Genomic DNA, 21,675 nt, shown 5'->3' on the forward strand with positions numbered 1-21,675 from the left:
ACGGCAGCCAGCTGAGGCAAGCTAACCAAGGTTTTAAGAAGAAAGCTGAAGGAAAAGACTAACAGAAAAAGCTTGATTGTCAATCTATAATTATATATTTTTATTTTAATAAGAAACTAAGATTTTCTTCCTTTTTAATTTGCTGATTATATGTAACAAATGCATCATTTGCTCTTAAAGACTATTTTTTTTTTCTTTTCTTTTTTTTGGAGCTGGGGACCAAACCCAGGGCCACTGAGCTAAATCCCCAACCCAAAGACTATTTTTTTATCAACATCAAAAATCCGCATTTATCCAAAACTGCACTTCTTGCTTTACAATTACCTTCTCTGTGATAGGGAAGAGGAGTAACACGGCGCACACTGGTCTCGGAACCATGCTGAGAAGTTCAGGCTCCATCCCGTACACGTCCACAAACTGCCAGTTAGGATGCAGGCCTAGTTGCTTGAGAAACTAGTAAAAGAAAAAGCAGCAAACTGTTAAGTGGTGAGAGAAAACCTGCAGAGTGCTAACAAGGAAATGACCAACAAGTGTGTATCACGTGTCTAATATATAAGAAGGAATGCGATCAAATATTACTAATGTTCAGTAAGAAGGCAGAAAGCAGCACTACCAGACACAGACTGCACCACAGAAGTACATATAGTCCTTCTGTCAATATACCAGAGCCTGAGAGGTCAAGAACACAGTAAAGCAAGTCTACAATGCATACAGTAGGAGCAGAGCAATGTATACCACGTACCAAACAGTTAAAACCCACAACAGAGAAGACAAACCTGTTTACAAAATCCCTAACTTTGGCATTAAATGTTAGCCAGGACTTCATCAAAGACATACAAGTTACCTTAAGAATTTATTTCCACCCTTAATGCATCAATTACACAACAAATTATTTTAGTACATCAACAACTGTTGTGGTTTGCCCTGAAGTTATCTGCATTTTGATGCTAATTCCACTGCCCCAAGGACAGCAACCTAGTCACATACTCAGAAGTCAGATGACTTCACCAGAACCACCTCCCCATTGAATTTGTAAAATACAGGAGAGGGGCAGGTACAGGATAGAAGGAAGCCTGTCATTGGAGGAGAAGGAAGGATGGGCGGAAGGGAAGTTTGAAGGAGGAGGAGGAGACAAGGAGAGAGAGGAGGAGACAGGACAGAGGAGAGAGACAGGGGAGAAGCCATGGCAGGTGATGTTAAGATTCTGCTCTGTGTATTTACAGGTTGTCATCAATGTTCTTAAGGGATGGATGGTACTGGGCTTTGTATGTTTAAGTGGGCAATTATATCTTACCAATTGGGTCAAAGATTATTGTGTTGTGTGTTCTTTTATGTGACGGTCTGAGTGTAGGAAAGTGTGTGGCAGCAAGAGACACTGAGCCGCCGCAGAGTTGGGATGTGTTTCTGCCAAGATATCTAGCAGATACCTTGGGCACCGTGATGCAGACCCAGCCGGGTAAAAGACACCTTTACTTTTTTATTTTTATATTACAACAACAAACAACTTATACTGATATCCAAAAATAACATCTGGAGTTTAAAGACAGATGGCTAAGCATTTTGTCAATAAGAAAAAGTTACATGTGCACAAATACACATGCAGGCAAATACTTCCCAGATAGACGGATGGACGGACAGACAGACAGACAGATGGATGGACAGAAAGGCAGACAAGAATGTCTCTTGGGCAGAAGTACATGACATGTATTACACCCACTCTCCATCAAGTGCATGGTCTAGAACTACAGGGAGCGAGGGCACCTCCACTATGTCATTCGTCACCATATTACTACACAGGAGTTCAGGGTTCACAAGCACATCTTAAAATGTCTTCTTCTTACAAATTTACTGGTCTAGGTCAGTCAATATTCAATCCTACCTGGAAACCAGAGAAGGATTTTTTTTTTAAAGGCTCAGTGTTAAAGGAAGGGACTCTTACTTATCTTTTCTCCACTGCTAAGCACTGTACCTGACCAAACCACAGACACTCGAGTTACAGTGCTTGAACTGAGATGGACACACTTTAATAGATAACCTTGCCATCTATATGTCTGCATGGTACACAAGCTTGTCTATGATACACATTCAAGGTATACTCCTTTTCCTGCCAGTTAAAGAAGACTGAGACATTCAACTCCTTTATCTACAGTCTGATGTTCATTAAATCAATTCTGCATATTATCAAGGTATAACTGGCATCTCTGAGGTAGGCAAGCACACAGGGTTTAGCAAACCCGGGACTCTACTTGGTGTGGACTATCTAAGCACCCCTCTTCTGATAACAAACTTGACAGCTCGGGACCCTTATCTACACGTACTATGCACATACCCCTTTCTCTGAACAATGCACTTAACAACCTGTTAGCATGCACAGCCCACTGCAAAGAATGGAAAGGCCAGTACAGTCTGAACTGGTCTGGGGTACCTGTGCAGTAAAGCAAGTGTGTAGGTAAAGTGAAAACCCTGTTTACTATCTGTCCATGCACAACTGGGCATGTATATGATTAAAATCAGATGCACTATAGAAAGGTATATATACAGTATAAAAATGATCATACAACATCTGTCAATCAAAATAGAAAGCCATCTCAATTCCATCCCTAGCAAGCAAATGTTGCCCTTACTTGAACATATAAAGTCCCAGCATCAACGGGTCCTGGGGGGCTTCAGTTACACGACTCACTGTCTCCTCAACAGGGAACCTGACTTACTCCACCACTCCACTGTAGGTAAGTCTTCCTGCTACCTTTGCAAACCTCTGAGCTTGCTTCAGGGCTTTGAATAAGATGTCAAGAATCTGAAACACCAAGCTGTACCCAACTAGTAACGTTTCCAACTGTAAGACCTGATCAGAGGATCTGTTAATTTTGATACTCATAAAATTATACCCATTACAAAGTTATACAAAATGCAACTTGGAGAAAACTGCTAAGTTACTCTAAAGAGACTTGAGTATAAATCAAATATATAAGCAAAGCTAACAAAAGTAAGCACTAAGCAAAATTCAAGATCTTAAGGCATCAATTATCATGACACTGATTAAGATCACACTAAGAACACAATGAATGATTAAAAAGCACATTGTAATAAATCATAAAAATCATTAAATCTTAACAAGAGTTATAATTTACCTTAACTCTTGACTCCTATCGTGAAATGATAGACTATAAAAATTCAATTCAATTAATATCTATTAAATATATTAGCTCTATCCTCTGGATCCAGGTTGCCATGAGTCACTCATTGGAGCCTCACATAATACAAGAAATAAGCAGTTTAAAAGTAAGTACAGCTGGCCATGGTGGCAGGCACTGTTACTCCCAGCACTTGGGAGACAGAGAGAGGCAGGAGGAGCTGTATGAGATCAAGGCCAAACTGCGCTCCAGACACAGTGAGACCCTGTCTCAAAAGACAAAAAGGAATCATGAACATGTCCTGCTTCTATACAAAACGAACACCAGATCTGTACTTAAAGCAAACATGAAAAATTTAAAAAGATACATTTTGTAAACGGTCAACCACGATTAGTTGAATAGTATAAACCCAGCCAGTTTTATTGTCTCATTAAAAAAAAAGTGGTATTCTACCATAGTCCAGCTTAAAGGTAAATAACAAAATCTACAGAACCACAGCATTCTTTTTACTTTAATTTGCAAAACTATGAGGAAACGCAAAATAATCTTAAAAACTAGACTCGTGGCTTCGGGGGTCTCAGGTGGAAAAGTGCTTGTAGCTCGAGGACTTAAGCTCGATCCTTGAGAATTCAGTAAAAACCTGGGTATAGTCCATTACTGTAATGCCACTCCAACAGGCTGACAGGCAAATGAATACCAGGTCTCTGCTGGCGGTATAAAGAAACCAGTGAGTTACAGTTTAAAAATAAAATCAAAGAAAAAACCCTGGGGCTGGAGAGATGGCTCAGTGGTTAAGAGCACTGACTGCTCTTCCAGAGATCCTGAGTTCAAATCCCAGCAACCACATGGTGGCTCACAACCATCTGTAATGGAATCCTCTCCTTGTGTGTTGAAGACAGTGACAGTGTACTCATAAAATAAACAAACAATAAAAAATGTGTTTTAAAAAAAAAAAGGGTTGGGGATTTAGCTCAGTGGTAGAGCGCTTGCCTAGCAAGCACAAGACCCTGGGTTCGGTCCCCAGCTCCGAAAAAAAAAGAAGAAAAGAAAAAAGAAAAAAACCCCATGAAACTAACAAGACCCACGAAAAGTTCTCACAATTACCGATGTAAGAAATTGTCCACATGTGTATCTATAAAACTATCTCTACTTAACTGAAGTACTGTGTTTAGATAGAGCAGGAAAGGGGTTAAATACTGGATAATAAAATAACATCAACAATAAAGATCTGACTAGTTCATTAAAATCCCACTACTTTACATTGTTGTTTAATTAAGAAATATAATTTATAAATTACAATATGCAGCCATAAAAACATTTGTATTTTTTTAAAAACATGCCTGCTCTTAAAAGATGGTATAAAAGAAATCTAGGCGGTACTGGTACATTTAAGTATATTGTTAGCATCATTGTTTCATAATTAATTTAGTAATACTAAAAAAATAACTTTGTGCTCTCCAGTCCAATCACAAACCTGCTCCCAGATTGGGGACAGCTAAAGTCAGGCATTGCAGCACACAGCTGAAGTCCCCACTTGGGCAGCTGGGGCAGGAAGACCAACAGTGCAAGGCCACATGGGCTACACAGACATAAGCAGTCTCAAACAAATAAAGATAGTTATTATACACCTGTCTGACCTCCTGGTCTACAGGAGGTGGTGCTGTTCAGGGAGATTAGGAGGTGCAGTCGTGCTCAGGACATACATCGCTGGAAGCAGGCTCTGAGTGGTTCCAGTCTCCCCCTGCCTCTGTCTTGTATTCTGCTTTGTGCTGTGGCCCAGCATGAGCTTGCTGCTCTAGCCATGATGCCTAGCATTTACAGCTAATGTTTCCCCACCGCCATGGCTTCTTCTCCATCTAGAAGCCAAAACCAGCTTTCTTCCTTGGGTTATTGTCTTGGTAATGCTGCTTTATCACAGCACCAGGAAGACGACCAGATGGAACACATGTGCGCATGTTCAGGTCAGACTGATAGGGCTGAACCTTGGCTGAAGAGAGTGTTGGTATCAGGAAAGAGCAATTAGATTTGCTCTACATGCTTTGAATGGAAGGACTGAGAAACAACTTAGGAAGTTTTAAGAAGGCAAAATGTCCCAGCAAAAACAAATAAATATCACTTCACTAGTTAAATGTTATTCTCATTGCTGTAAAAAAGAAAAAATTAAAGCACTCTAGAAGACAGAATTTTGTTCACTGACATATTCAGGGAGAGCTGGGTGGTGGTGGCAGCAGTGGTGGTGCTTGCCCTTAATCCCTGCACTCGAGAGGCAGAGGCAGGTGGAGCTCTGAGTTCAAGGCCAGCCTGGTTTGCATAGCAAGTCTCCTGACAGAGAGAGGGGAGGGGGGAGGGACAGACAGAGAGAGACGGGGAGGAGGTGGGGGAACATAAATAATTTCACAAATTATTTATGCAAATTTTGAACAAATTTAACTGTATTATGGTGGTTCATGCTTACAGGAAGCAAGAGTTCAAAGCCAGCCTCAATCACACTACGAAACCCTGTGCAAAAAGAAAAACAGGGAGGAGGAAAGAGTAGGAGTGAGGGAGGAGAAGGAAACCAAACAAGAAGAGAAAGAGAGGGGAAGGCAGGTAAAGGAAAGGGAGACTTGAGGTGTATACTTTAGTATGCCATACATGCCCAAAAAAGACAAAACACTGCCATAAAATAACTAAGATGAAGTGACTAAAGCTGAGGATAAAAGACTGAAGACTCTGAAGCAAGAAGAGACGGAGCATTCAAAACCTGAGTTCAGCTGGGGTAGAAACAGGCAGTAGTCCTCATCTGACTCAGTGAAGAGCTTGCATTGTAATCTAAAAACCACCCGTGAAGCATTAGTGTCTGAAGCAGAAATCACAAGGTGTTGTGTGCATTTTCCTAAAGCCAAATAAAAGCAGGGATGATGACTTTAGGGGAAAACATAAGCACAACTAATTATTAGTCCACAGCAGCTGACCAGGTCAAGGTGAGGGGCTTGTGCTGTGAAGACGACCTACACGATTAGAAAGACTACAGAAAAGGCTAGACAGCCATGGTCTCAGCACACATACGGTAGACAAGATATTTACTCAGAGAGCCAAGGGACACTATGGCATCTTCACAATGGCATGGCCAGGCAGAAGAGTCATTAGCACTGGCTTGACCATAGGATGCATTGCAATGCCTTTGGCAGACGGAGGAAGAGATCACTTTAGGGGGTGGAAATTCACCTTCTGCAGCTATACTGTTTGAGGTATTGATAGTACTCAGAGGGAACTATCAAAGTAGTAGTTAAATACACAGTTTCCAACATGGTGACGAAGGAAGAGCTCAGAGGGACACTGTGGCCGTCTGTGATGCAAATGTTATCAAAACAGGAGAACAGGAAATATCACAGAGGAGTACACGACTCTAGAAGGAAGGGCATTGCTTTCCTTGATGCTGGGAACAAACCCGACAAGAACAACTTAAAGAAGGAAGCGTTTATTTTTGGCCCCCAGCTCGAGGCTGCAGTCCATCGAGGTAGGAAAGCCTGGTAGAGGAGCGTGAGGCAGAGGCTCACTTTGTGTAGGCTCAGGAAGCAGAGAGGAGAATGCTGGCTGTCCGCTGTCCTTTTGGTTTTGGTTTTGGTTTTAAACTTTAAAACATTATTGTTTAAATTGTTTACTTAAAACATGCATGCCACGGCAACCTCTGGAGGAAAACTTGCAAGAGCTGGTGCTCTCCTTCCATCATGTGGGTCCCACAGAGCAGTCTCAGGTCACCAGGTTTGGTGGCAGGCTCCGTCCGCTGCTGTAGCGCCTCACCTACCATATCGCTTTTTCATTCAGTCCTAGACTGCAGAACACAGAATGGCGCCGCCAACAAAATAAATGTGATCTAGAAAGCCCCTCACACAGATATACCCACCAAGTTGACAATCGAGGGTAACCTCACAGAGAAGTCCCCAGGAACTCCAGAGAAGGTAGAGCGGGGACAGCCTAAGAAGTAACTGGGGAATTAGAAGCATCAGGATTATCAGGAAAGTAAAAATGAGAAAGCATGCTGACTCAAGAAAGCAGGCTGCCACTAAGAGGCAAATGAGATACCCGTGGATAAGTCAGAGGAGTGGTGGTCACGTGTGAACTGATGAAAGCAGTTACTAGGAAATGGTGGGGATGGAAGCAAGTTACCAAGGAAGACCAAGAGGATGGAGATGAGGTGCTAGCGACAGTACTGAAGGACGATTCCTTGGTGAAACAGAAGTAAGGCAGAAGCTACAAGAGACAGGGCACAAGGCCTGCTTGTTTCTTTCCTAAAAGTGGGATCCACCTACGAGAGAATTACTGTATTATTTTCTTGGTAATAATCTCGCAGATGGCCTCCAGCTCTATTTCTAACTTTAATCATTTACATAAGTAGCAAAACTATGTCAAGGTATGCTTAGGTTTTCTTTAGATATGAGATAAGAAAATGTCACTTCCTCAGTAACATCACGCTAAGAATAATTCTAGGGAGATTCCCTACTTAAAAAATTCATAATTTCTCTAAGTTATAACTCTCTTCTCTCTCTCCCTCTCTCTCCGTATATATGTATATGTGTGTATGTATGTATGTATGTATATGTATATACACATATATATTCCAATGATAATCACTAACCGTACTCAAATCAAAAAAAAAATTACAGTCTAGTACACTCATTTGTATATGGTTACCCAGATCAACTATACTTCTTTAAAGAGCTGTAATTGTTAATGTTCAATTACCTGCAACTTTCAATCAGCTACTTTTACCCATTTAAGCATATATGCAAACAAGGTAGAGCTTAAATTCTATTTTTAAACTATTTTATTTTAAGTCAAATCTGCAGCAAAAGGAAGTATCTTAAAGGAAGTTGACAGGATACCAACAAAAATCACCCACTGTGGGGTTGGGGATTTAGCTCAGTGGTAGAGCACTCGCTTAGCAAGCACGAGGCCCTGAGTTCAGTCCCCAGCTCACAAATAAAAAAAAAAAAAAAAAAAAAAAAAAATCACCCACTGTTTACCAGATGTAGTATATGACACACTCTTCTAGACGATGTCTAGCAGTCCTTACTAATCTTCATGCTACAGACACATGACGACTGTTCTTACATAAGAGCAGGCATCGTCACAGCATAAAACAGTACTTGCTCAAACTAAGAGTTAATAAGACCCTTAACTGCCAGATGGTAGCACAGTTAAGTAGGGATCAGGCTCCTCTTGTGAGCCCATTAGGCTAAAAAATAAAATAAGAAAACCCAGGGCTGGGCCAGGTGTCAGGCCTGTCACCTACATAACACAGGCAACAGCATTCAAGGCCTGCTGGGAAAATTCTCCAAATCACAAGTCAGTTGATCAAAGGTACTCACTGTCTACCCTCAGTCATATATAGAGCATGGGCACTAGACAAACACAAATTCTGGTTAAAGCTAACTCCTTCTAAGATGCTTGCCCATTCCCTAAGTAAAAACATAGTCCTCAACAACAAACAACATGAAAAACTGAGACAGTGTCTCTCTCTGTAGACCAAGCTGTCTCTGACTCTTTCCTGCCTCAGTCTCCCCAGTGTTAGGATGACACCATATGTGGCTAGAAAACAGAAGTAAACCAAGTCATACCACAGCAGGGCAGATGCGCCATCCACTAACATCTCTCAGTCAGTCCAGAAAAGCCTCTGGTCGCTATCCATCTGACTAGGTTCTGACCCCAACACCTTGTTAATGTTCTCGCTGTGCTTCTAACAATGGCTAATGGTTTGTTTGCCTGGCTTTACTTTCTGCCTTCCCACAGCAATAATAGTTCAATTGCTTTCCCACTGGATAGGAAAGCAATAATAGCTTAATCACTAAAGTATAACTAGTTCCTGTTCAGACAATTGGTAATGCAAAAGGTGGCCTCAAAATATTATTTAGTGTAAGTAAATGATTTTATAATTTATCAAAGTTATCTAGGAATACGTACTATATCAGCCGAATCACAGATATTAAATGTTGTTATATAAACTTTTTATTGTTTTCTTAAAACGGTAATTAGTATCATTTTAAAGTTTTGTTTTTTTTTTAAAGATTTATTTTATGTGAGTACAGTGTCGTCTTCAGACACACCAGAAGAGGGCATTGGATTCCATTACAGATGGTTGTGAGCTACCATGTGGTTGCTGGGAATTGAACTCAGGACCTCTGAAAGAGCAGTCAACGCTCTTAACCACTGAGCCATCTCTCCAGCTCCTTAAAAGGTTCTTTTTAAAATCAACTGATAAGGCTAATTACATTGATAGATTTTTAAATGGTAAATCAATCTTCAATATAAGACAGTGACAGTGTCTTCACTGTCACATACAAAAATAAATAAATCTAAAATACCCGTATTGCTGAAGGCTTTTACAGTCATATTAACAAGAGATACAAGCCCAGAGTGAGCATTTTATAATGTATCAAAATTATTTAGGAATGAGGTTCTGTATCAGCTGAATCACAAACTTTGTGTCCAGTTTTTTCATATATAATATATATGTGTATTATGTGTATTGTGCATTTTTTTCTTATGGTTTGTCTAGTTTGGGTGCCAGAGTAATATTGGTAATATCTGTTTCTTTATCTTTACATATAATTATATATAATTCTTTCCATGGTCATCACCAAGGACTGCTTTTTTAAAAAATCACTTGGAGAATCTGAACATGAATTCATAATAAAAATCTTTACAAATCCGGAAAAAGTAGAACTTCCTTAGCCTGAGAAAAGGCCTCTACAAGATACCTGTACCTGCCTCACTGTAGTGACTGCCCCACTGTAGAGTGGAGGAGTTTATGCGTCTCCAGCGAAGACCAGAAGCCAGCACTTCAGACTCTTATTTAGGACACTGACAGGCGTAGTAAGACGAGAAAAAGACATAGCAGTGTGTGGACTAGGACTGAGCATCTGACTGCAGAGCGCACTTCTGTCTTCACAGGAAATTCTCAGGACCTACCGAGAAGTCACTAAATACAGAGGTGCATGCAGCTGCTCCCTGATTTTAGCGAGGCTGAGGATATGGGCCCGTTTTTAAACTATATTCAATTCGTAGTAAAGAACTCGAAAATGAAATTTTAAAGTATTACTACTTTCAAGAGCACCTCAAATCATCAAATTTGTAGGAATCCAACAATTTCTTTTTCCCAAGAGCTATGCGCTCAAACTATCAAACACTGATGAAGAAATGAAAGGCCTAATTAGATGATGATACACCTTGGTCAGACATTACAAGATCCACTGTTATAAAGGCTTAGTCCTCAGAATACATCTATCCAGTGGACACGTTCACCAATCAAGTTTCTGTAAAGACTGACAAGCATGATAAAATTTATCTGGGAGGTAAAGTAATTATTAGAAAAGCCTAAACAACTCAGAAAAGGTACACTCTTGGATTCTTACTATCTGAGGACTTATAAAGCCACAGTAAATAGGACGATAATGTTAAAATGAACAGACAGGTCAATGGAACAAAAGCTATGCACATATATTAGAAAACGGCTATAGGCTGGATTATAGCTAAAATAGACACTTCTCTGTGCAAATTCCTTAAGATCTTTCTCTTGACAGACAAAATAAAGTCAGATGAGCAAATTTCACAGAGGTGAGAACAAAAGAAAGTTGGTCTCCTCAAGAAAGGGTGCTGTGAGCAGTAGCATAACGGGGAAGTGCTGTGATTTAAACTTTACACAGTTCACCTTTCTAAGACAAGAACGGACGGTAACAAAAACACCTAACAAACCCACATAAGCTACAGGGAGTCAGGCCAGTGGGTAAAGGTGCCTCCCACCAGCAGGTATGAAGACCCGTGTTTAATCCCAAGGACCCACCTGAGGGCCGGTGAGAACTGAATCTCGAAAGTTGTCCTCCAACCTCCACAAGTGTCCATATCCAAAATAAATGTAAACATTTTCAAAAATTCCAAAAGGATGTCCCCTCTAACATAAAGCCTGTGTGCTTTATAATATATATATGTATAATATATATATGTATATATATATGTTTTGCTAAAACGCTTTGAAAACCAAAAACCATTAAAAAAAAATAAACAACTAGAGGAGGGGAGCAGGTTTTTAGATAGTGTCTCAGTCCAGATTGGGCTGGAACTCAAAATCCTCCTTACCTCAGCCTCCCAGAGGCTGACACAACAGGCATGGGCCTCCATGTCTGGTCTCAAAACACGTTTTTAAATGTAGGTAATAAATTTTTATCCTTCGGTTATGAGAAAAAATATGGAAGGAAAGAAAAGAAAACTATATAACAAACTAAGAGAACGGTCAAAGGTGAACTAAATTTGTGAGCAGAAAAAAAACAGGCTACTTAATACATACCCGTGCAAATTAAAAAAAAAAAATCTATAACTAAGAGCACCACCCCCACGCCACCTAATTTGGAGGCTGAAAGGCATCCCCAACCCCAACCTTCAGAATCCAAAACAATCTTCCTTTTAAGAATTAGCAGGTGGCTATGAACTGCAATGACAACGATTAAACCGGGTTTTGTGTGGTACAGGAGGCGACTACCAGGTCCACCTTTTAAGGACGGGAAGAGAAAGGGGGCGTGGCGGGGAAGAGCAGGACCTTGATGGGGCAAGAGAAGATGACTGAAAGGTGATTTCATTGTACAGGAGGTGGATGGAATTACCAGAACTGGGTGGGCAAGTTTACAAAGCCGGGAGTCAGGAAGTGTTGGCAAATTAGTCACCTAGAAGGGACAGGGTCAAGGGACAGGATGGAACCCGCAACGGCAAGGAGACGAACGAAGAGGGGAAAGGCACGGGGGGCTGGAGGGTACCAGATGAGAGGCAACCAAACCTCAGACCCCGAGGCCCCAGGCAGCGCCGGCGACGACCCGGGGTCCGACGGAGGGACGGAGGGACAGAGGACGCTGCACCCGCATCTCCCGGAGCCAGGTGCTGGCCTGAGAGGGGCGGAGCCGCCCACCGCCGCAGAGCGGGGCCTCCCGGGATGCGATCCCTGGATCCGTGGGGATGCAGAGGTGAAGGCCAGCGGGGAGGCTGGCGGAGAAGGCGGAGAGGACTCCGGGGTCCGGGGTGACAGACACCGCACTCACCTGGTTGGTGACCTGAAACGAGACAGTAGAGGAGTTTAGAGACGCGCGCATGCGGGCTGGCGCCGGCTTCCCGACCCGCTAGGCCCCCGGCTGCGGAACCCGGCCGGCCGCGCTCACCTCAGGGTTGGCCTCCAGCGGCAGCCAGCGCTGACCCTCCATGACTGCTCAGCCGGCCGCGCTCCAGCTCTGACAGCAGCCGCCGCCGCCACCACCACCACCACCACCACCACCACCACCGCCGCTGCTTCCGCCCCCGCGCGCTCCGGCCCGCACCATCCTAACGCCGTCCCGCGGGGGAAACCAACGAGTGAGGTTCCACGGCCCCCAGGATGCTTAATCTTTCCCTACGGAGACGCAGCCCTGGAGTTATTACTTAAATCAAAAAGCAGATTAAGATGATAAACCGAAGCCAAGTCCTATTTCATGAGAAAACAAAAGAGCCGGAATCAACAGTGAACCCCCCCTCACACTTGGACTCTCCCTTCCTGAGAGGGAGCGCCCGAGTTCTACGCATGCGCCACACGCTGGCCAGGGCCGCGTGCTTGCAGGCGCCCTCACCTCCTTGCAATGCCAGCCAGAAGCTCTAGGGGGCGCGTTATGGATTCCTACTCTGTGAGAGTGGGACTGGTTTGCTAGCCTTAAGGCCGCCAAGCCAGAGGTTGACTCCTTGCAATGAATCATGGTCTTCTTGCTCCTTTGTGAGGTTACTGAAATGATATGTTGGCCTTATCTGTTATTGCACTGCCTGAGATACAGGTAATAGGCAGATGATGGATACAGGTGGTAGGTAGACAGATACTCAGTTCTGCTTAAGAACAATATGGAACCATTTACAAAGGTGAATCGGGCAATATACTGTTTGGGTACAAACTGAAAAACTTTAAGCAGCATTTTGGACGTCCATTCTCTGTCCCACTAAATTTCAGGATGGCAGATGTAATGATTTTGTTTGTTTGTTTAGTTTTCAGGATTTAACCCAATGGCTAGTGCATAGTAGATTCTCAAAGGCTTTTGGGAAGCTGTAGAGCGCTTGTCTAGCGTGCTTAAGGCCCCGGGCCCAATCTCAGTGTCACAAAGAGGAGAGGAATGGCATAATCATCTCCATGCTGGGTAGCTAAGTCCAGTTATCTCAGTGGTTTTTCAAAGTAAACTTCAGTAGGATTGTATTTTGGTTTGCCGTGGAGGAGGGACTTGTTAGCAAGAGTTTGGGCAACCTCAAAGCATCCACACTGGAAAGTCTTCTCCGAGCATGGGTGATAGCAATAACGGGTCCTTTGCCATAGAGAAGTGGTCGTAGCACCCCACAGAATTGCCACTGCCCAGACCCTTGCAAACATATCAGGCTTCCGGTCTCCTTACTTCCAGTCTGTTAGGTTAACCCCACATTGGCGTGGATGTCCCTACATAGTACAAAGAGCCTTAATCCTCAGACTTGACCACACATATGAATGCTTGAATCTGAAGCACTGATTTTGATTCATTACGAATAAAGTGGGGCTCAAGATTTAGTGTCATTGCCTCCAATGTTTGAATGTCCCAATGTCATATGATTTTGAGGTTTTTTTTTTTTTTTATCTCCAGGGACAAAGTCCTATCCATATGCCTTATTTATTGATTGGGGGTTTTCTCCTTGCTAAGATTTCTTTGTCTTCAACATGAATGTCGTAACTACAACATTGCTGTGTTTTTGCAGTCAATCACAGACATGCACAGACCTCTCCCACCCCTGAAATGAGTTTCCACGTGTAAGGGATGGTGCACACCTGTAACCCCAGCACTTGAGAAGTCGAGGTAGGAGAATCATGGTGAGGATTGGGAACTCAAGCCCAGTCGGGGCTCGGTAGCGAGCTCCAAGTCTGTCTTAGCTATGTAATGAGAGACGATCAAAGAGAGAAAGAGACAGAAGAGAGGAATGATGAGAGAAAGGGATGGACTAGAGAGGTGAGAAAGGAAGAAAGGACAGGGAGAGAGAGGTTCATTCTCTCAGGAATCCATAGTATCCTAAAATCCAGTCTTCATGCTTTTTCCACCAACAGCAATCTTTTGTTATGCCAAGTCACAGCATAATCTTTTAAAAGACAGGTTAAGTGGCAATTAAATATGATACCTACAGAGGCTGTGATTCTCATAACTCAGGAGTAATTTTAAAGAGCTATGAGCGAGTTCGTGCTTGCTTCTGGAAAAACAACTGAGTCACAATGCCACATAGGGAACCATCAGTAGAAGAACGTGTCGCATGAGCAGGAACATTTTTTGAGATTTTTGTAAGTGTAGAATTAAAAGCTTTCAAGAACTGATTAAATATAGCTTGGGCAGAGTGCCTTGCTCCTGTAACCAGCAACTTAGAGGCTAAACCAAGAGAGATGCAAATTTGATACCAGCTTGAGCAACAGATAAGCTTCATTCTGCCCGAGGGGGAGGAGATTAATGAAATTTGGTATTTTTTCAACACCTGATCAAAGTTTAGCATGACAGTTGTAATCATCCCAGATTCAGGTCTTAATTGTCCCAAGGAGATCAATATCTCCATTTAACCACGGTTCATCCATGACACAACACCTTGACTATTCTCCTTTTTTTCTTTTTGTTGGAGGGGTGTGTTCAAGACAGGGTTTGACTGTGTAGCCCTGGCAGTCCTGAAACTCACTCTGTAGACCAAGCTGGCCTTGAAGTCACAGCTATCCACCTGCCTCTGCCTCCTGAGTGCATGTGCCACCATCACCCAGCTTGTATTGTTTTCCATTGTAAGAAATGGTGCCAGCTGTCACTGTGATGCCTGTGAAGTACCATGTCATCTGTACTGCCAAACTGTCAACTTGAACATAGCCTTGCAAGTAAAGACACGCTGGTCTCACCCAGTCTGAAAACATCTGTGCTCGCTATGAGGTAATAATTCTCAACACATGATCAGAGAGGATGACTACAATAAAATGGCGCTGTTCCCGTAGGCCAGACAATTCACCCCTTATATCTCTTTTAAAGGAGACGCTAGGAATCCAGGAGGACAGTTGAGTACACTGTTGCTGTGCAAACATGAAGACCAGAGTTCGAATGCCTGGCACACATGTAAAAAAAAAAAAAAAATGTGTGTGACTTGAGAGACCAAACCTTTAATTCTAGCACTTTAAGAGGCCAGCCTGGTCTACGTAGCTAGTTTCAGGCTACCCAGGGCTACGTAGTGAGACCTGTCTCAAAAATAAAGCAAGACAAAACAGAAACCTTTGGTGTGGTGTCATGAACTTATAACCCCAGTGCTGGAGAGGCAGACATATAGTACAATCTTTGCAGCTACCTGGCCAGCAAGCCAAATCAGTGAGCTTTACGTTTAGTGACTCTGTCTCAAAAAAAAGAAAGAAAAGAAAAGAAAAAGAAAGAAAGAAAGAAAGAAACAAACAAACAAACAAACAAACAAACCAAACCAAACCAAACCATGGAAGTCCCATTTAGCCAAAGATTCACAACTGCGATGGTTTGTTTTAATTGTCAAGTTGACAAAAATGTAGAATCACCTGGGAGGCAGACCTCTTGCCAAGTCTGTGGGGGGTTAATCTTAATTACCTTATGGTAGGAAGACCCATCCATTATGGGGGCCATCTTTCTTTAGGCAGAGGACTGGATGAGAAACGCATGGAGAAAGTCAGCTGAGTACTAACATGCACACCTTAATTCATTCTCTGCTTTCTTCACTGTGGGTGCAATGTGACCAGCTTTGTTGGTCTCTGGACTCCATCATTCCCCACAGGGAAGGACTGCAACCCAGAGGAGCAAGCTAAAGTGACGCCAACCCCAACCCCAAGTGCTTATATAAGCACTTCAGTAATTCTTCACACTGTGTTGGCTTCCCACCAATATTGTGTAGCTTTGATGGCTTTTTTCTTTTTTAAATTTGTGTTTGTGCATAACCCCGAGCGAGCGTGTGTTTGTGGAGGTCAGACCAACCAGAGATTATCATCAGATATCCTTCTCAATCGCTAGCCTCTGTGTTTTTGAGGCAGCATTTCTCCTTGAGCCAGGCCCTCACAGATTTGAGAAGGTTGGCGTGTCCCGTCCCCCAATCCCTCCCCCTCCCCTGAGAATCCTCCTGTCTCTGCCTCCTACTGTTGGGGATCAGCTGTGTCCTGTGGTGCCTGTCTGTTTTACAAAGGCAGTGGGGATCTAAACCCAAGTGCTCATGTAGCAAGGGATTTACCATTGAGCCATCACAGGAGTTACTAATTTAAACAACGAGAATTTAACACTCGATAGTGTATATGTGTTTTTAACATTTACCTGAGGCATTATACTTATATAATTCTTAAAGGTATTATATAAAGTTCTAGTGCTTTTTTAAGCTGCTATTACAGAGTGTTAGGGAATGATAAAAAAATACAAGTTACAAGCTATTAGGGATGATTTAAAAATGCAAATTAATAATTAGACAGTCAAACTCATGGAGCAGACGTGGGACCCCATTAATCCTACAAGCCAGGGCTAGCTTCTATACTGTAGACTGAGGTCCGAATTCTGAAATGACATCGCTGGCCTTTCAAATGTCAGAGGATCATATTCTTGTAATCTGTATTACAGGACAACCCATTTTCTTTCCCTATTTTGTCTTCAGGAAGCCACCTGCATTCTTTGCCTCTTAGTTCCTTTCTGTCTACAAAGCCAGCAAATTAGGCGAGTCTTTGTCACATTGCTTTACGGTGACAAACTCTTCCTGTGACTATAGCTCATCACCTCCTTCTTCCCCATTGAAGGGCACTTGTCATCACATTGCTGTCACCTGAGTAACAGCTGGCTAGCTGATGGGCAGTGTTCACTCCTGTGTATGCTGGAATGTAACTTACTCGGACTATGGATTAGGAAGTGGACAACTTAGACTGCATATACCGACAGCTCAGGATACCACAGCACACTCTAGTGGATGCGTTTAGTGGGCTTCCGGTGGTTTTGTTTCCCTAGCATCTTCTAACCTAAGCTGGGTTGAGTCATCCTCATCTTTCCTTCCGGTGCCCTCTCTCATCTCTGGTACGCTAGTGACTTTAACAGTCACGTAATTATATGCTTTCTAGACACAGCAGGGGCCGCAAAGCAGACGCAAACTAATGCACCTAATAGTGGGCCACGGAGTGGGTATGCGACTCGGTTTGTTCATCAGATTTTTTTTTTTTCTTTTCAGAATTGAGATTCAAGGCCAGCTTCTGCTTCCCCTTAGGGCTTCCTCTTTCCTCTTGGAATATTAGTCACATGACTGTGATGTCGAAGACACTGGTCATCCCTGTCTACAGTCGCATCCTCCTGCCCTAAGAACCAAGGGAGAAGACAAAGAAAATGGAGCCAAGACACAGACAGGAGGCCAAACCAGGGTGGGAGCCAAGGGGTTGGGCTCTTTTTGCTATGCAAGTCTCACAATTCTCTTGGCACGACAGTGTGTTCCACCCTACGCTTCAGGGCCACAGCTGTTGAGATAGTAATTTCTGCTATTTTGGGTTAGGCTAGTTTGATTTAGATCTGTATTACTGGGGACTTAAAAGAACAACTAAAATAAATGCTTAACTAGAAGGGAAAATGTCTTTTTGTCTTCTCCATCCCACTGTAGCCTTCATTACATCAAGAGTGCATGACACTGGGGGAGGGGGCTTATTGAACGCTCCGAAAGTGCCTTCTGATTTATATATCCTAGCTATATTGTCGTTGCATCAAGATAAAATTTAAAAAGCTATAACAATGGATACATAATGGCGATTTTTTTCATTTCATGAAAATCTGCATTTTTGTGTTTTTAATAAATTATTGAGTGAATGTGTGTGTTACATGCATTAGTGCCATAGGTGATTGTGGAGGTCAAAGGACAACTTGTGACCGTCAGTTAGTTCTCTTTCTTCCACTACAGGGGTCCCACGGAGCAAATTCAAATCGAAAGGCTCAGCAGTAAGCTCTTGTACCAACCGAGTCATGTCACGGACCCCCAAAATCTGCATTTTGTAAGGGGAAGTCTTGTGTAAATTCTGTTATCTTGGAAAATGTAGGTTCTGAAAACAGCAGTTTGCCGTGTGTTTACTATAACTTATAAAAGGAAATGAGATTTCTAGGAAAGGAGACCTTCAGAAGGATTACATTAGGAAAGTTATAGGTTCGTCATACCTGGCCATGATGAGGTCCTCCAGTGGGAGAGCATTAGCATAGATGTCATCATGCTACAGGCATTCCCAGTAGGACAAAGGGAATTTCTGAATCGTGTAGGTTTTCAGGAGCAGGCTGGGGTGGGGAACGCTCAGAGGGAGCATAAACTGCAGACTATGTGACCTGGCCTGGCCTTTGAACCAGGAGTCACAAGGCAGGGAGATAGAGACAATTCAAGGTTGCCTTAAGCTTGCACACCGCTGCACAGGGAGGGAGAGAACCTCAAGGCCAAATGGGATCATTGTTTTATCAGGCCTCTGAGCCAGTGGAGAGGCTGTAGGAGCATGTGGCCAGATTCCCGAGAGAGAGAGAGAGAGAGAGAGAGAGAGAGAGAGAGAGAGAGAAGTCTGTGATCTAACGGCTCTTTCTCTCTCTCTCTCTCTCTCTCTCTCTCTCTCTCTCTGTGTGTGTGTGTGTGTGTGTGTGTATGCAGTGTGCATATACACAGCTCTTGTCTTAAAGGAAATCAAAGCTACTTTACTCTGGAGCCATTTTGAGTGGCCAAGTACTGTAACACAGATTTAGCTTAACCCATACTCCATGTTCCAATATAAAAGAAGTCCCATGGGGTTCTATAGTGTTACACAACAACACAACAACTGCAGCAACAACAATGCCATGAATCAAGGCAAGTTCAGAATACACTGATGGGTGGGCACATCACAGAAGCAGGTACGTGAAGATGAGAGAAGCTGTTCTATTGCCTCAAGATGCTATCGGACGGCATTCTTAGCTTTTTGATTGGTGGAAGCAAGGAGTGTGCTAAATTAATAGATTCTACAAGGTTTCCATCTGTCAAGTCACAGGTTGTTCCTTCTGACACAGAAGTGGGTGGAGAACGGCTGTTTAGGGGGGGCTAGAACTAGTCCAAGACAATTAGCCTTTGGACTGCTCCTTTCCAATCTCTCTACAGTACTGGAATTCTAGTCAGCCAATCAGTTTCTGCAGACACAGCTTCTTTTCAAGAGTTTCATTTTCAGAAAGAGGCACTCATATTGAATAATAATCATCAAAAATTCATTGGCCATGTGTGATGATGTCTGAGGCAACCTGGTCTAAATAGTGAGTTCCAGGACAGCATGGGCTACAAAGTGAGACCCTGCCTCAAAAAACTAAGATAAAATAAAAAGAATCCACGTGGGGTTGGAGAGATGGCTCAGGGGCTGAGAGCACTGACTGCTCTTCCAGAGGTCCTGAGTTCAATTCCCAGCAACCACATGGTGGCTCACAACCATCTGTAATGGGATCAGATATCCTCTTTTGGTGTGTCTGAAGACAGCTACGGTATACTCATATACATTTAAAAAAATAAATAAATAAAAAGATTTTAAAAAGATCCACGTAAAATATTGTAAACTAACAGAAGTTATCTGTTATATTCGTCCATTCTGCTATGGGAACATTTTGTAAGGATCAGGTGGGAGTGTAGTGCCAGGGAAGGGTTGAAATACCCCCCAAAATAGACAGGAGCCAATCCAATGCAATTACAGTAGGGCCTTTTTATTCCAGCTAGCTCGAGGGCTCCCAGGGCACTGCTATCACGCAGGACGTTTTTGGTGGTGGGGAGCTCCCAGTATCTATCAGGGCAAGGCTTTATTAGGAGCTACAAGCAGAGGGGTGGATGTTTAAGCATCTAATTGGAGAGCTATCATGGCTTTTAACATGATTGGCTGGTGCTGGGAGTCAATCATAAACTTAACTCCGGCTTTCCTCTGCATTGGTGGTCGTTAGGCAGGGGGTGGGCTTGTAACCTGGGGATGCAGATGTGTTGGGCAATAACCTGAAGATGCTGGTCTTATTGAGGATTAGTCTAGAGATTGGAGCTAGGCTAGGGTTTTGTTGGAGGTTAACTTGGAAACTAATGCTAGCTTGTTAGTTTGTCTGAATTCAAACTTAGGTCAGGTTCTCTACAATGGAGTCTGGATTTAAAAGACTTGGCCTCTCAGGGTTATATGTATATAGGGCATGTTTTGTGGTATGGTGATATACATCTTTAATTCCAACACTCAAGAGGCAGAGGAAGATAGATCGCTGTAAGTTAGAGACCAGCTTGGTCTTCATAGTGAATCTCAGGCTAGACAGGGTTTCCTAGTGAAATCCTGTGATTTTTAAAAAAGGAAAATATCCTAATAACCAGAACCAATGCATTGGTCAACTGACTTTATAATACTGTTCTATCTTTTCATCCTATTTCCATGGGTGAAGGCTTGCTTTCATTCAGGGATTCTTTCCCTAAGCTAATTAGTACATTTAAGCAAGCCCAAAAATAACACTAGCCAGAGATGGTGTTCGTTGTAGGTACCTTAGCGAGTACAGTTCAACAATCCTGTGAGAGCTGTTTCGTGGCAAGTGGAACTCCAAAGATGTTCAGCCTGCAAAGATGTCATCTCTGGTCAACAAAACTGTAAGAGATATTGTTCAGAATACGTAACTTCAGTCATATACTTTAATGCCTTATTCTAGATCATTGGTTATACCTTGTTATCCATTAAAACCTTAAAAACAGGGATCAAAAGCAAAGCAAAGGGAAAATTGGCCAGTTAGATTAGCTAACATGAGGCGTGGTTTTACTATTTGGTTTTTGAGTGGTGGTGAAGACACAAAGAAATGGATATGAATAGTCTCTAAAAACTGAGAATCCCTAAAAAAAAAAAAAAAAAAAAAAATGTAAAATGTTAAGTCCCTACCAACAGTCCCAGAGCCCTTGAGGAACAACAGCTATTTCATGCCTTACTTGGAACTTTAGGGATCAAAAGAATAAGTCTCATTATGTCTTGTGCTCGTGGATGTAAGAAATACTCATTATGTCTGTAGTCAGCATTAAGCAAATTTGTACAGTGACGCGGTAACCCTCGGTAAATGTGGATGGTTATTATTTGCAACTTGTCTGAAAATATTTACAAGTTGTTTTCTAAATAAAATATTGGCAGGGGAATAAAAACCAGCGTGGAGGGGTTGGGGATTTAGCTCAGTGGTAGAGCGCTTGCCTAGGAAGCGCAAGGCCCTGGGTTCGGTCCCCAGCTCCGAAAAAAAGAACCAAAAAAACCCAAAAAAAACAAAAAAAAACAGCGTGGATATTCTATGCAGAATGCATCTGGGGTCAACAGAAGAGAAAACAGGACGAGAGGGTGCTGCTGAAATCGGGTCGAAATTTGGAATAATAGTCTGCTATTATTTTTAAAAAAGGCTCCACCCTCCTCCAGGTCAGAAGCTAGGCCCGTGAACTCAGCCCCATCGAAACAACTGCAGTTATGGTCTTCCACACTCCGCAAGCCCTGTACATCACTACAGAATCACTACAGGTTTTGCAG

The 21,675-nt window shown here is 42.7% G+C and overlaps 1 protein-coding gene across 1 annotated transcript in view; it reads right to left on the minus strand.

Annotated features, from left to right (window-relative positions):
* The window catches only part of Uchl3 (ubiquitin C-terminal hydrolase L3), a 42,129-nt gene extending 29,683 nt beyond the window's left edge, over window positions 1–12,446 (minus strand). Inside the window, exons 1-3 of the mRNA XM_032917531.1 lie at window positions 12,317–12,446; window positions 12,200–12,211; window positions 325–453 (exon numbers count right to left, since the gene is read on the minus strand). Coding sequence (XP_032773422.1) covers window positions 325–453; window positions 12,200–12,211; window positions 12,317–12,358 — 183 coding nt within the window. The 5' untranslated portion in view covers window positions 12,359–12,446. The remainder of the gene's footprint in view (window positions 1–324; window positions 454–12,199; window positions 12,212–12,316) is intronic.
* Between the last annotated feature and the right edge of the window lie 9,229 nt (window positions 12,447–21,675).

The sequence above is a fragment of the Rattus rattus genome, chromosome 12, assembly GCF_011064425.1.
Source record: "Rattus rattus isolate New Zealand chromosome 12, Rrattus_CSIRO_v1, whole genome shotgun sequence".
Lineage (NCBI taxonomy): Eukaryota > Metazoa > Chordata > Mammalia > Rodentia > Muridae > Rattus > Rattus rattus.